The sequence below is a fragment of the Heliconius melpomene genome, chromosome 18 (genome assembly GCF_056956725.1).
Source record: "Heliconius melpomene rosina isolate 202511_hmr_F chromosome 18, ASM5695672v1, whole genome shotgun sequence".
Lineage (NCBI taxonomy): Eukaryota > Metazoa > Arthropoda > Insecta > Lepidoptera > Nymphalidae > Heliconius > Heliconius melpomene.
The window spans coordinates 12,697,316-12,713,689 of record NC_140406.1 but is presented as its reverse complement, the minus strand read 5'-3'; the positions used below and the strand labels follow the sequence as shown (position 1 = coordinate 12,713,689).

The following is a 16,374-nucleotide window of genomic DNA, read 5'->3' as shown; positions in this document are numbered from 1 at the left end:
TTAATATATCAACGAAAAAATCGGTGAAAAGTGAGTGAGTGATCATCAGGTTCCCTCTACCTGTTGTGTTTCCTACCCTGCTGTGTGCGGGATACCGCGTGAAACTGATTTGAGTTTTTAAATTTTAATTCAAAAAAGTTTCCAAATGAACTTTTATTTACGTACCAGTCCCTTTTAAAACTAAACTCGTTAATATGTCCGTAGTAATTCGAAGTGTAATTAGTATTCGCACATTAGCAACATCTGGAGACGTCGTTAGTCGTCATTCAAAAAGCTCCGAGAATAAAAAGCTTAAATCTTTACTAAATTGTTCATTGATTTGTTTATGATATCTAGGCCAATAGTGGCGCGTGGGCACAAGCCTACGACTAGTTGCGGGTTCGATTCCCACTCGAGGAAATAAAATATTTATTTAAATTTATATTTTCATTTCTTCGCTCTGGTGTCGAGGTAAACCGCGGCGTTGACTTCGGCCACTAAACAGGCAATTCCTCTAAAATTCGATGGAAAATAGGGAACGGTGTGTCTTAACATTAAGTTCCCTCTGCCTATCTTGCAGTGCAGGAAACAGCGTGAAACTGATTTATTTGATTTTGATTTTATCTAAAAAAAAATAAAGTGACTGGCCAATACATTTTCCTGACCTATCCTACATAATGCAAGAGAAGTGTAAGTGTAAAGAATAAATATAAATGAAATCTATAAAATTGAACACAAACAAACACGAAGTGAGGAACAATTGAAATAAGAATTTCTGAAACGACTTCACAAACAATACATTATTGTTTCACCCAACGCGCTAGTTGTAAAGCAATTCTTGGAAAAACAAGTGTTTGTACTTTTAATAAGAAAAATTAAAAATATATTTTTTCCAGTGTTTAACTGGTTAATTGAGTATAACCACTCTGGATATTCCTGGTATCATTATTGTATCGAGTACTGTTATGTTAAGTTCTTTGAAATAAAAGTTTTTTTCTTTTTTTAGCATTTGTACGTTTCTTTATATGGTATTTAATTTTTTTTTAATATTATATTTATATATTTCTTACTGAGTATATCTCAGTATATTATTACTGAGTATATTTCAGATAGATCGAGCTCAGTGGCGTGCCATTGGAGAGGCCTATGTCCAGCAGTGGACGAGGACAGGCTGATGATTATGATAATTCAAATAAAGCTCATCAGCTCATACAAATTGTTCATCGACATCTTGATATATCGCGGTCGCGATCGCCGCGACTAATGCCAAAATTAATATTCTGTCTTTCGAGCAGTACGCGAACCCAGAACAACAAAAAAATCTACGGAAATTACATCGTGAGGTTAAGTTCTATAAAGTAATTTTAAAATATATTTTTTTTTCTGGGTTGATACGACAAAGGTATATTCCAAAAGCGCATATACTCGTACCTATAAAGGCTAACAACGCGCCTGCGGGCTCTCTGGTGTCTGGTGTGACCAACGAACCCTCTGGTGTCATATCATCAGATGACAGACTCATCTGTCCACTCATTTGTCCTTTCCTTAAAAAATACAGAAGGTATACTAATTCAGTACAACATTGAAAATTGATTTCATTTCATAATCCGACATGAATTGAAAGCAAGCTTAGGCAGTAAAAATCTTACCTGTAAAGTAGCACTACACTCTAAACTAATGGAACTACAGTTCTCCAAGGAGGATTTAGGACTTAAGGAAACCATAAGCTTTAACTAATGGTTAAATATACTGCCAAAAGTTATAATTTTCTTCATCATCATCAGCCTGTATTCATCCACTATTAAGCATAGTTTTTTCTAACGACATAATCACAAAGATTTTTTAAGCGTAATTTATAAATTTCTTTTTTCTTTTAATAGTAAAGTATTAGATAATAATAATAGAAAAAAATATGTCACATTTAAAAAAAGCCTAACGTCAGCCGACATTGACATTCGTTATGCAAAGAGAACGCCGTGTCAGCTAAATAGGGATACTCTACTCTTTGCGACATTCACATACCTTTAGTCATCGAATTTCACTTTAATGTTACGCTAAAAATACATTTTTATTCTCTTATATTTGGTACAAAAACGTGTTTCTAGTTGAATAATATATAAAATAGTAGGTTTTATTTTATTTTTTTCAACTTCACGCTGTAATCCTGCTTGTAGCAGGGTAGGCAGGGAATTTGCACACAATATTGTTAAATAAATATTTATTAAAATATTTACATTTAAATATAAAAGGTCTTTTAATCCTGGGAAGATCATCCTTGGGAATGCTTGGGGGATCCCCGCTCTGTTTCGCCACCCTTCCTTGCAGTACATATATTACAGTAACACCACACCTAAATAGATACAGAAAAACAAAACTCCATAAACGTATTGTTATCTATTGACAAATAACAATGGACTATTCGTGCGATCAGAATTTATACAATTTATTAGAAATAGCTTTAAACACAGGCATCTATATTTAGAAATAACATTCAAAACATTCCTAACTTACTCGTAGTATATAATACACATAAAAGACGTCTTCTTTGATTATTATAGTCAATCAAAAGTTGGTTATAATTGATATTGTATTATATAAATGAAACTTTAGATAATTTCAATTAAATTTTGAATACTGCCAATATTTGAATGTTATTTTGAGTTTACCTTAAGTTGTCAAGATTCAAATTTGTTTTATGTAACATGGTAATTTGACATATTTCTTAGTAAAACATTTTTTTTAATTAACGTGAATAGTAATTCAACGATAACTTTAGAGGAAGCGCAGAGTTAAGTTCCGCTAAAAATTGAAATATTTTAAAATTTATTTTTACCTTCAAGCTTCCTACACAGCCTATAGTAATCCATACAGAAAGAACTTCGTTCAAGAAACTCTGTTCTACGAGTAACTACTCACACCGCACTTGATTACTTACGTTTACCACAATTATCAAAATGGGGAAATTCAAATTCAAAATATTCTTTATTCAAATAGACTATTATAAGCACTTTTGAATCGTCGAATGAATATATAAACAAAAAGCTACCACCGGTTCGGAAGGCAGTTCTGCTGAGAAGAGCCGGCAAGAAACTCAACAGTTGCTCTTTTCAAAATCAATGGAATAATTTAATTATTACATTAGCTGGCACCTATCCTGCATTACATTCAAAAGACATTAATTCCATATATATTTATCCTCTAAATATACTTGAATAGTATAAATGAAAAAATAAATACCTTGAGAATTTATTTATCTTTACAGTCAAATCCTGCGCTACGAATCTGCACAGGAAAGGCATAATCTGCTTATTTCGAATAAAACTTTATGAAAGGACCCGACCAACGTATAGGCGAAAATATCATGGAGTTACATTCGGCATTACCGCCACCCACGTAATCAAGAGCTGCAGTCTGCCGCGAGGACGGCTGACATTGTGAAGCTAAAATTGTATTAGTGGAACTGCCTCACCTTGGCTCCAAGTATTTGAAACGTTGATTTTAATATGTTTTTTTCTTATATGCTACACACTTTTTGGATTTTTTTTTTGTTTATTTTTGTTTTTTTATCAAATGTTTCGCTGCCGTAAAGACCCTTAATGTTGTGAAACTAAAATTATATAAGTTACGGAACTTATATATTTAAAAATGAAGTGAAATGAATTTCTGTTTTTTGTTTTTTTTTTAAATTTCTTTATATTTATCAAAAATGTTTTTGTATCTCTTTTAATTATTAAGTCACTTGCAACAAACATCTGCTAAATGTTCGTCAATTAATAAAAATATAATACACTAAATATAACATATCACTACACAATCATTTCCTTCACAGTCAAGTAAAAGCAAACTTGAAACTTTAAAATGGGAGCTATTTTTCATCCATACAAGCTTATCTCGTCGGGCTGGGTTCCGTCCTGAGGCAATTTCCGCCAAGCACCCGGATACATCCGGTCGAAGATAGTCTTCATAGCTATTGAATAAGATCGTGGAGAATAGAAGTCGATTTAAATGTGAGCCGATCATTGTGTGCGGTGACTTCAATCGAAATGGTGTTATAAAATGTTGAATTTCTTTCTTTTACTTAAAAATTGTAAAAGATCGTTAGAGAACTTTTGACATATAATTTATCTTTCCTTTTTTAGAACGCTTCACGCTCTTTCCCGCACGTAGTAAATAGGCATTGCATTTGCCATTAAAGCCCTTCCATTCCGCAGAATTTTCAAGGCATTATGTGTCAAATGGCTCAACTTAACGCCGCGCTTTGCCTCGTTAACAGAGCGAAGAAATCAAAATATTAAATATTTCACTTCCTCCAGTGAGAATCGAACCCACAAACTGTCACGTTTATAGTCGCACGCCCTTACGACTGTGTTTATATTTTACAAAAAGAAATTATAACGTCTTTTGTAAACTACCTCAAAGTAAAGTGTAAGTGGGAATAAATACTGCTAGGTGTTGGAGTGTTCACGCTTTCGTGATCCCTTTGTACGGATTCCGTGTGATGTGGATCTGGAAAAATATTTATTATGGAAAGAAATGCATTGCTTATTGGCAAGCAGCTAGTAATTACCTGTGCAATATATTTTAATATATGAGACTTAATTAATATATTATCTTTTTAGGGTTCCGTACTCAAAGGGTAAAACGGGACCCTATTGCTATAACTCCGTTGTCTATCTTTAATATGCATGGTACATGTGTGCACAGATAAAAAGAAAATGGCCCAACGAAAATTGGACAAAAAGCAGAAAATAGAGTATCTTGACAGAAGTTTCCTCTGCCTACCTACTATGTGACGGATACAGGGATCAAGCTTACGAAGAGTATATATTTTGCAGTCATAACCGACGTACGATTACTAAGATTTTTTTACCTTCACGCTGTATCCCGCACACTGCAGGGATGGCAGACTGAACCTCTGTTTTCCTTTTTTGCCGACTGCTGGAGGCATTACATGTCCAGTGGCGGCACTCAACGCCGCACTTTTTATCGTAACCAGAGGGAATATAAGAAAATATTAAATATTTCATATCCTCGAGTGGATATCGAACCCGCAACCTGTAGCGTTTACAAGGAATACGTTTACGTTTAGACTTACAAGGAACCTAATTAATTGTATCCATAAATAAAACTTTATTATTCGATCTTGTTATATTGAAACTTCTTTCTAATCTAATATTGGACTTTTTCGTTTGTCCTCAAAGAGCTGTATATAATTTTATCAATATTTTTATTTTTCTGTCAAAAAATACAATTCTATTTAGGTAATGAGTTATATTTATTTTAATTTAATGTTATTTATTCACGTTATATTTATTTAACCATACAAAATGATATTGAAATCACACAATAAGCAATTATTAACAATTACTTAGAATTTATTAAATTATTATTACATAATTAAATAATTATTACTAGGAAAAATTAAATTTGACACATAAGTAGGCTAGAGAATGTAAGAGCACTATGGCAGGAATTACTCGAAAACCCTATACAATTATTATTTAGCAATTATTTGCATTTTCTTATATACAAAGCGCGGTGTTGAGTCCCGCCAATCAACAACAATGTCTTGAAAATTAAGCAGAGATTGGGGAACTCTGCCTACCCTGCTTGCCTATAGTAAACATATCAAACCAATGAAATGGCTAGAGTAATGCTTTCAGTAAATTCCACCAGAACCCATACCTGTGTGAAATATAAAAAAGGAAACAAGATGAACTAATATTTTAAAAATGTGAAACGAAATACTTTTTTCCATACATAGTTCCACTTCAAAAAATACCTACGTCGTTCATTTTTGGCACAGTGCCGAGTGTAGGGGCTCACACTTTCGATTTGTGGTATTTGCAAAAGGTAAAAATCTACACGTGGACTGAAACCGCCGTATTTTTCATTGAAAATAGCTGGATCTATAACAGTTTCCAGGAAAAGCGAAAAGGACTTTCTCTGTAAATCTGTTTGTAGGTTTTATATGTTAATTAAAAATATATCAAGTTTTAATTATAACTAATCCGTTTTACTCTCCATAAAGCGGAGAGAACATAAAGAACATAGAGAACGATATCTGAAACTTGACATTGAAATATTATCAAGTCTTAGCCCAAAAAATATTTTTTTAGCTTTTCGTCTATGGGTGCATAGCCCAATCTCATAGACATTACGTATTGGGGTTTTTTTTTAAATGACCCACTGACCCCCAGGCGTGACCAGAGAGTTTTTTATCTTTATTTCTTTTATTGGCGTTTTGAGTTTGGCAATATAATAAATGCTATATGGCTATATAATAAATGAACAATATATCAGAAAAAGTTTCAAAAAGCGCTATATATTATACTATCGTCATATATGCGATTGCACCCAGTAGTGCAAAATGCATACAAGTGCAGTTCAAGGCTAGTTTGTTCGAATTGGTTAACGCGCGAATGCAACTGATCACATTCATATGAAAGCCATTTTTGAGTTTACATTCATGAAACATTCATAAGGTCAGCTGTAATTTGTAACGATTGGATAGTTTTTGACAGGGTTAATTGTTTTGTACAGAAATATTGTATCGTGAAAGAAAATAATTAAAATTTTATGTTTAAGCGTTGTAAAATGGGGAACGGAGTGTCTTAACACTAGGTTCCCACAATACTACCTATTTTGCTACTGCAGAATACAGCGTGAAGCCGAAAAAGAGAATTCTTTTCTCTTCTTTTCTTTTTTTTTCTTTTTCGTGAAGTTTTTATATTTACTTTAATGATCTGTATCTTAAAAATATTTAAAAAATATATTTTTATATGTATATAATTCCCTTCGATTTTAAAAACCACTGCACACCAGGTGCCGGAAATAAACACTACATTTTATGTATATTTACATAATAAAGAAGTTATAATTCAGATTTGAACCCACAACCAAGGCGATCACTTCCCCCATTTCCTAACTTCCCTCCTTATCCACCACAACAAACAAACAAACAATAGGAACTATCCCATTTAGTAAGTATCTTGTTCTAACAATACAACATATCTGTAGGCTTTTTAGTTTATCTATAATTAAACGGATACAGATACTCGTTCAAGCAAATATCCGCTCCCATTACGTCAGAACAGCTCCATGATGGCCATGTTAAAGTTGGCTACGCGTAAGTTGTTAACGGACTGAGATTATACCGTGTGACAGGTTTTATTGAAGTCTCTAGTTGAAACATGTGTATATGAAAGTTATCATATATAAAATAAACGATATCTTTTATTACTTTTGCTATGTTAATTATTTAGAGTTTGGTAGAGGGAACCTATGAACCTAATGTTAAAACACTCATTTCCCATTAAGATACGTTTCTCACTTTCCGACGAATTCTGATAGTATTGCATGTTGCTTTTTACCAAAGCGAAGAAATGAAAATATTAAAAATTACATTGCTCCGAGTGGGGACCGAACTCACAACCGTCACGTTTAAACTTGTACGTTTATACCTCTACGCCAATACGGCCTCTAAACAATAATCCTCAATCTAATGCTTCAATTAATCGTTGTTTTAAAATATTATTTTAATGCAGCTTATTTGATGTAATTATACTCAGAAAAAAAAGCAAAAGTCAACGTGTTGTTAGAAAATTCAAAACATTTATTTCTCTTTGATAAAATGAAACAAAATTTAACATAAATTTGTATCATCCTACTATATATAATTACATATAGCTGTTGATTAGAACAGATTTAACGTTAAATTCCTTCAAAGTAATTTAATCACGTCCTACACCCTCCTACGTATCTTTTTCTATAATTTCTCTGAAAAGTTTACATATGATTAGCTTAATCGTAAAATATTTCTATACATTACATGTCTTGTACATGTCGTCGGGTCTTACAAAATTATAAAAATAAATCTAAAGATTCTTAATATTATGTTAATTTTTAATTATGCCATTTTCCTTATTTTCTTTGATATTTAGATCTACATTTTAAAATAAAATAAATAAAATCTTATTTTTTACAGAATGTGGTCACTGTGGCGATCCTCAACCCTCTTCTTATGGGTATGCGCGTGCACCCTCGCTCAGCGCATAGAACAGGAGCCGATACTGTCGCCGCGCCCGGGGAGAGTCCGGGACCGGGAGATCAAGCAGGACGAGCCCACTTGTGATCAATTAAAAGCTATGTGGCGGTAAGTGTGAAAATTATAAGCATCTGGACTAAGCACGTAGTTAGGCTTTCTGAACTTTTATAGAAAATAATGGAAAGTAAGAAGACTTCCAGTGCAGCCAAGATAAAATGCGGCGTTAAGTTCCGCCACTCAACAAGCAGTTGCGAATAAGTCAAGTACGATAGTTTTGTTACTTTCTACTTTCCTTCTATGCAGTATAATAATACATGAAGCTAAAAAAATATAATATGTAAATTGACAACGAAATTCCTCTGCATAAACTTATAGATATACGTTCCTCTCTAAATGTGAAATCATGTGAAAAGCTTTAATTAACTCATTTTGGATAATTTCTAATTAGGCCCACTTATAGAGCTTAAAATATTTCCAATATAAATGAAATTTAACGTTCCCATTTAAAATTGGTAAAACTGGCATAAATGACATGAGATTTTCATTTAATAATATTTTTTATTTAACATTTAATTGTTATTATATGAATGATACGATTAATATCAATATTATATGCCACTAAGCTAAGCTAATCAATTTTAATGCTTAAATTACTTATACATTACTGAGTGATTGACACAAAAGTTAGTCTACGCGGCGTAGAGCCTTAACATTAGGAGAAAATTTCTCTTTATTCCTAATGAGAAAAAACGGGTTCACAACAAAGAAAATGGTATGCTGCCACTAGTTTAATATATTGCTAGGTACTTAACTTAACCAATGAATAATTTGCGTCAAACAGTCCTCACACGTACGAGTACATACCACTTCCATCGAGCCCTGTTCACGGTCTATTGATCTGTAGTGGCTTTGCGGCATTCCCTTTATTGGACAATGGCGAAGCTATTTTGGTATTCAACGTTATGTTTCCCCATTTCTCTTTGAACTGCCCGTATTTGATTTAATTGGTAGAATTTAGTTCTATTGAGGTGTATAATATACATGTAGATACCTTCAAGGGACCTACAAGAGAAAAGTTCCTTGAATAAACGTATTATTATTACTGAAAAGTAAACAATGCTTATTGTTTTATTACAAGTATACATATACTGGTAGATAACATGTTTTTTTTGAAAAAAAAACAACTGAATATCCTATATCTTTTTAAATGAACGTAGTATATTGTATTAACTAATTTAGTAGTTCAAGCGGGCGAAGCCGCAGGCGGCTCGCTAAAAATATTCATATCATAAATCGATTTTACTCGCAAACTAAGCTTCTTTGCAAATTTCCATCAGGCGAATGATAAATTATCACAGATTTAACACGAATACTATTTCGGGAGCGCGTTACAAAAATTGTCTGCAAAGTCAATCAACGTCAAATGAAGATAGATTACAAAGCGTTTTGTCAGTTTATATAGACTGAATTATTTTATTATGAAAAAAATGTACGAGTACATATAAAAGTTATGAAATGTTATCAAATAATTGATCTCTGTGAATGAATGGTATAAAAGAGATTATTGACCTATAAAGAAAAGCTTTTTTGTTTTTCGCGCTGTATCCTACACATAATAGGGTAGGCAGAGGGAACCTGCGACCCTAGTGCTAAGATACTCCATTCCCATTATGATACGTCCGTTGCCCATTAAGTGGTGGAACCCAACGTCGCACCTTGACACGTTATCAGCTCGGAAATGAAAATAATATAATTTTTTATTTCGTCGAGTGGAAACCAAACCTACACTGCCTTAGAGTGAATAGTGAGTGTATTTTTAAATTTATTCTAGAGTGAACGTTAAAAATTTTAACATTGCATAGAATAAAATATAAAGAGATAAAGGATACTGATAGAATCTCTTAAAAGTCTTAACAGTTTTAAATTAAAAAATAAAAAACTGTTTTTCAATTTAAACTTTGAAGCTTTAATTACAATACAATACGTATTGATTGATGTTCTCAAAATTATTTTGTATTGACATTATTTTACCTTTTGTGCGTTATTCAATCGACCCATTCCATTGTTCTTATGTATAAAAGCTTTACGAACTTCACCCAACAATAATTGTTTTTTTAACACGAAAATCACATAAATATGTTGTATTTATTATGTGAGATTTTCTGTAATATAAAAAATAGTTTTTTCTCGCTTCCCGTATCTAGAAGAGTATTCTCCGTAACACCTAGTATTAATTATTATTACACCTATTATTACACTCCGTTTTTCACCTTTTTCCGAACATTCGAGGCATTGTGTGTTGAGGGGACGCAGTGTCTCAGGTTGCAAAAAGGAAGGAAAACAGAGTTTCTTGACACTAAGTTTTCTTTAACCTACAGAAAATTTCAATACCAACGGATGGGAAATTAAAATATCATGACAATGATCATAAAAACTATGAAAAGCTTAGTTCGCTACCTACATTAATCCAAATTAAGGAGAATTTAATAAGCCATAAATTCTATTATTATTAAACTAATATAAACTATATATATAAATTTACAATACAAGTTTGAAATATCTCTATGGAACCCCACATCAAACTAATTTCAACTTTGTCAAAACGTCAATTCTAGTAATTACTGTTAATTCGCGAAATTTGCCACGGTATGTGAATGGTGATAGGCATTCCTCGTCGGCGTTTACTCGTGTAGATTTTAACATACCGACGGAATAATTTAGTATTAGAGAATGTTAGCTAAAATATATTAAGTATGGGATTTAGATATTTTGTAGGAAATATATAAGGAAAATCAAAGCTGAACATAGTAAGAGAGGAAATGAAAATATTAAATATTTCATTTCCTAAAGGTTCGAATCGAACCCACAACTAGCCTCTAGGTGTTTAGTTAGCATAATGTATTATACTTACATAGATTTTTACATACATTTACATTTACATTTTTATTACATTTTCACACAAATTTATATTTAATTTTTTATACGAAACAAATTTTGTCAATTAAGCGCATTTCTCGTTAACAATGCCTTCGGAGAAATTTAAGGCATTTTGAAGTATTTCGAGCGTTCTACGTAGACAAGTATTTTAGTTCCGATGAGTTGCCTCGACAAGTGCCTACTAAAGCTGCTTGTGTACTTTACTCAAAGTTGTTATTGCAATAGTTTATTTGAGTATTTCTTTTTTATAAATATAATATTTTCAATCAAAAAGCAATTGTCGCTGTGATATGAAAGGATTATGTTAGACAGAGATTTTCTATATTTTTATTTCGCTTCACGCTTTTTTCACAACGCAGTTGACAAGTAGAATCTAGTGTAACAACACTATGTGCTTCACGTTCTATAAAATTTCGAAAGTTTAGTGGTAAGAACTCAATGCTCGCTTTATCTTGTTAGAGCAATCAAATGAACTTATAAGAATCGTATTTACAGTCTTTTACTAGTTACCGATGAATCATTAAATGCAGAGGATAATTAAAGTTAAAGAACAAACAAATTGGAAACTTTCCTTTACCAGTTCTAAGTAACAATTGGCAGGAAGCGAAGGAAAAGTTTTCTCAAAGTTTTCTGGTGGGATTGGAGGTTTGACATTTTGTTTTAAAATCAGTATATATAAATTAAAAACTTGTATTTTATACGTAGGTGTCTTTCATATACTTATTCCTACTGTTATACTTTGCTATTATTATATTTAATGTGATAATAATTACTAAAAAATCACAATATCTATCAATCTTATTTAAGTAACTCATATAATTTATAGTCTCTTTAAATAAATATATTTTCAGCATCAACTCCACTAATAAATAAACATTTATATCAATTTTGCTTCTTTTCGACAAAGACTAAGAAAAATTATTCTTTTTATACACATAACCAAACAAGCAATTTATCTAATTCAGGCAGAAAGTAGAGAACAGAGTGCCTTCACACTCTATTCAATTTTTATTTATACTTTGCATACGAAATTATTAATTATAAATCTAAAATATTCGAAACTTTAGGTAAAACAATAAAAGAAATTCATAGTCATTTTCATAGTCTACAAAGATGCTATGATTGTTTAATTGATGAGGGGTATGGTTGAGGAACTCTCTGGTTAAGACAAATACCTTGGATGGTTTCTAAGAAGCACGGGCTCAAATCCCATTACGTTAAAAATTGTATAGATTCTTTAAAAAATATTTTTCTATCCTAAGTATGGAAAGACAGCTTAAATATTTTAAATAAATACAGAAATTAATAATATTATTTATGGAGATACCAAAAGTTACTTCCACATTCTAATTAATGTGAAAACTCGCTTAATGTTCGAGATGTTGGTTCAATTATCGCGTATTGTCCGTATTACCGCGTCCTTTGCTAGCTCAAGCGAAATAATTATATTAATCTACGGTGAGCTAATGAAAAGATACAAATTATTATTGATCTATACTAAAATTTATATGTAGATAGGAGGTTACTTATGTACGATACTCAGGAATTAGCAATTCAAAGACAAATAATATTTCTCAATAAATATACTATTATATATTTATTAATATTATTTGTCTATACAAAATATTTGTATATACTATACAAAAGTACTCTCAATTTTCCTGGGTTCCCATTAAGACACTTCCGTTCCCTATTTTCCGTCAAATTCTGGAGGCCGCGCGTGTTAGTAATGGAATTCAGAGACGCGCTTTATCTCGACACCAAAGCGAAAAATTTAAAATATTAAATATTTCATCAAGTGGGAATCGAACGCACAACGTTTACTCACACGCTTGTGCCCCCCACTACGACTGACCTCACTTCCTTTTCACTTCTACCTGTATGACACCAAAGATAACAGGTTAATTACTTAATTTTAATAAGTGTTCTCCAATCAACACGGCATACCGAAGCTATTAGTGCTCATCCAGCACACCTGGAACGCCATAAACAAAAAATAACAACAACAATTATAATTTTAATATTTTTTATCCATACAGGTTCTCCAAGCGACAAGCCAGAGCTCCAGAACTGATAAATGAACCGCTGCCGTACCGCGACCCTCTTATGTACAACGAGTGGCCAGTCTACACTGCTATGCCTCGTGCTGCTCCAAGGTGAGATAGAGATATTCTCTTATTAAATTAACTTAAATACAGATAAAAAATAGAATCAAACCCACGACCATTGTATCATACATGCACAGTAGATTCTTTACAATTCGTTATATTGACGTCAGATATGCTTAGTTGTCAAATTGATAAAGTTTTAAATAAATAAATAAAAACTTTATTGAGTTTTACAAACAACTTAGCTTAAGTAAACATAAGTTTTAGATACAAACATAGGCTAAACAAATATAAAGAAATGTTTAAAGATTTCCTCTGTATCCGGACTAGTTGCCTGTATTCCGGTATACAGCGCCCATCCCCACAAGAAAATTTTATAATTAGCCTGTTGAAAAATTATAATTACAATTAGACTCTAAGTGTGACGTGACCTCTCTTTGTGTATTATGAGATTGTGCCTGAGTGAGTGTGAGAGGATGAAATGAATATATAAAGGCTGCTTGGAATATTTTAAGTACCTATAGCCTTTATCAATAAATTTCTTCTTATTTTTTTTAAATTGTGTTATATATTGGATAATAATATGAATTTGAATCTCACATGACATAAATAATTAAATAACAAATTCTGATATTACGTTTGGTAATAAATAATAACGATTCAGTAACGAGAGTGCAGTTGAAATGCTCCGGCCTACACTGAAATTGGCCTGGGCTGCTTAGATAACACGAAGTCTTGAGTTGTGAAGTGACATGTGAAATAGCCTATAATACTACTATACTACTTCTACACTAGTGTGAGAAAAGAGCTTTAAAAGTTCTTCTAGTTATTTTAGTTCATATTTAAGTTTCTTTTTGAATGTATATTCAAATGTAAACAACTCAATTCAAAAAGATTTTTATGAAAAATTTCAAAACTATATTAAAATTCCAGAACGTGCTTCTTAAATTATATTAAAAACCAAATTTAAATACCACATATATACAAATATTATAGAAAGATAAAAAGATAAAATAAAAATTGCTATTTCAATATGCGTAGCGCTACGCACGTCGGTCTACGACGCGACGTAGCATCATATATTCTGGAAATTCATTTTTGTTTTTGTATTCTTATATCAGTTTGATGTATAGTGTATTATTCATTTTCTGTCAGTCCTTTACATTGCCAACGAAATATTTGCTTGAAATGGAATAAAAGTACATAAAATTGTATATTTTAATATTTATTATTCGGAAAATAAGGAGAGTTTATTTTAGTAGGGTAGATAAAGTGAACCTTGTGTTAAGACTCTCCATTCCCCACTTACTGCCTAATTTTTTTATACATTGAATAGCGGAACTCAACACCGAGCTTTATCTTTCATGACAAAGAAATTAATACGACATAGGAATAAACCCATTGTTTGTTTAACGTTTTCCACCGGCAAAATAAAATATAAAAATATTTATTCCGGAATATTTTTCTTTCAATTACAATATACAAAGAAAAACTTATATATAGAAAAAAAAATATTAACCCCAAATCTAAACGTGCATTTAAAGAAATTTTGTGAATTTTGAAAGAAATTTCTATCATTAAAAAATATATATAATTGGATTGGAACTAGGACATCCCCGTAAGATAACCTGCTGAAATTACGACCAAGGACAAAAAATTGGACTAGTCAATCAGTCAGTCTATAGTTAAGTAAAACATTCAGTCTTTATATTATATTATTTATAAATATACCTTTAGCCCGTAATCTAAAACTACAGTTCCATCTATCATATCAACCAGTAATACAAACCGGCTAACATTTACTCTATTAACTTTGTTTTCCGTTGCTCGCAACTTGGTCCATACATCACACAACATAATAAGACAGGATCGTGCTCGTATTACTTGCCTTACCCCCCGTTACTTTGTCACGGGAAATGACCCTCCCGCAACACCTGTATTGTTTATGAAAACCGATCTTAGAAGGTGAGTACTGCTTGTAAAAAATATTTATATATTTTTTTACAATAATACCTTTGTTTATTTATAATATACGAATATTTTACTTTCTATATCATCGTTATTACATGAATATGCATATGATATAAAAAAAGTTAATGCATTATTCTGAAACAACTAAATTAATACTAAAATTAATTCTTTATTCTGCTAAAACTAATGTGATGATAAAATGTCCAAAGTTTAATTTCAACGTTATACAAAGTGTAAATTGTTTTAATAATGTCTTAAAAAATATATTTTTAATTTTAAATTATTATTATACTATTATACGCCCTGCCAGGGTACTTACTCAGAATATTTATTTAGTATTGAAATCCTCCACTGCATATTAAAAAAAACATACAACACTACTAACTTAAAAAGAAAATTTGAAAAGCTATTTTTCCTGGAAATATTTTTCAATATCGCTTACCCCGAACACGTGGGTTCGATCTAGGGCAAAAAAACAGTACTTGAGATGTATACAATATTTGCCTATTAATTTCCGAAGCGAACCAGCTCTCGTTGCTGACGGTACGTGGGTGAATATTTTACTGGGAAGCACCAACATTTATGTTACTTTATTGGACGTGAACTACTTTTCCTATATAAATAGTTTTTGAATAATTTCTAGATATCCTCATTTTTATGGGTCATGCAAGTTTCTATTTATTTTGCATAATAAAACCTATACATTTAGTTACTATACGGCTATATGTAGTGTAATTGACACTATCGTAGAACAGTGCTCAATTTATATGAAAATTGTAAGTTATCTAAATTTGGAAAATAATTATTTTGACGCCGTCATGATATAACAGCACAGGGTCTGCCTATTATGGCAACGGATCTGGGTTCGTTTCCCACTCGAAGAAATTTATTATTTTCATTTATATGAACTGTATGGCTAAAGATCCACGTTGTGTTCTGCCGTTGAAAAGTAGTAAATATATTATTAAAGAAACAATATTCCTATATGCTTCTTTAGAACGTTTACTTTGTTTGTATAACATCTGAACAATATAATAACAATGTCAATAGTTGTATTCAATTGCGTTATATATTTTCTCAGAAATATAATACGACTAGCGGACGCGCGCAGCTTCGCTTGCCTATTTAAGGGTGAATTCTAATAACCCATGAAACATGTGTTCAATGAAATATTTTTAAGTCTAAATTTCAAATTTTATAAAAATCGGTGGCGATTTAAAGATTTTTCCATACAAACTTTCAACCCCTTATTTGCACCCTTAGGGGGTGAATTCTAGAAAACCATGAAACATGTGTTTAATTATATACGTTTAAGAGTCTGAATTTCAAATT

At 31.6% G+C, this 16,374-nt stretch overlaps 1 protein-coding gene across 1 annotated transcript in view; it reads left to right on the top strand.

The window, feature by feature from the left end:
• The window catches only part of LOC146529626 (uncharacterized), a 54,803-nt gene that overhangs the window by 22,235 nt on the left and 16,194 nt on the right, over window positions 1-16,374 (top strand). The window contains exons 2-3 of the mRNA XM_085201949.1: window positions 7,967-8,134; window positions 13,003-13,119. Coding sequence (XP_085058075.1) covers window positions 7,968-8,134; window positions 13,003-13,119 — 284 coding nt within the window. The 5' untranslated portion in view covers window position 7,967. The remainder of the gene's footprint in view (window positions 1-7,966; window positions 8,135-13,002; window positions 13,120-16,374) is intronic.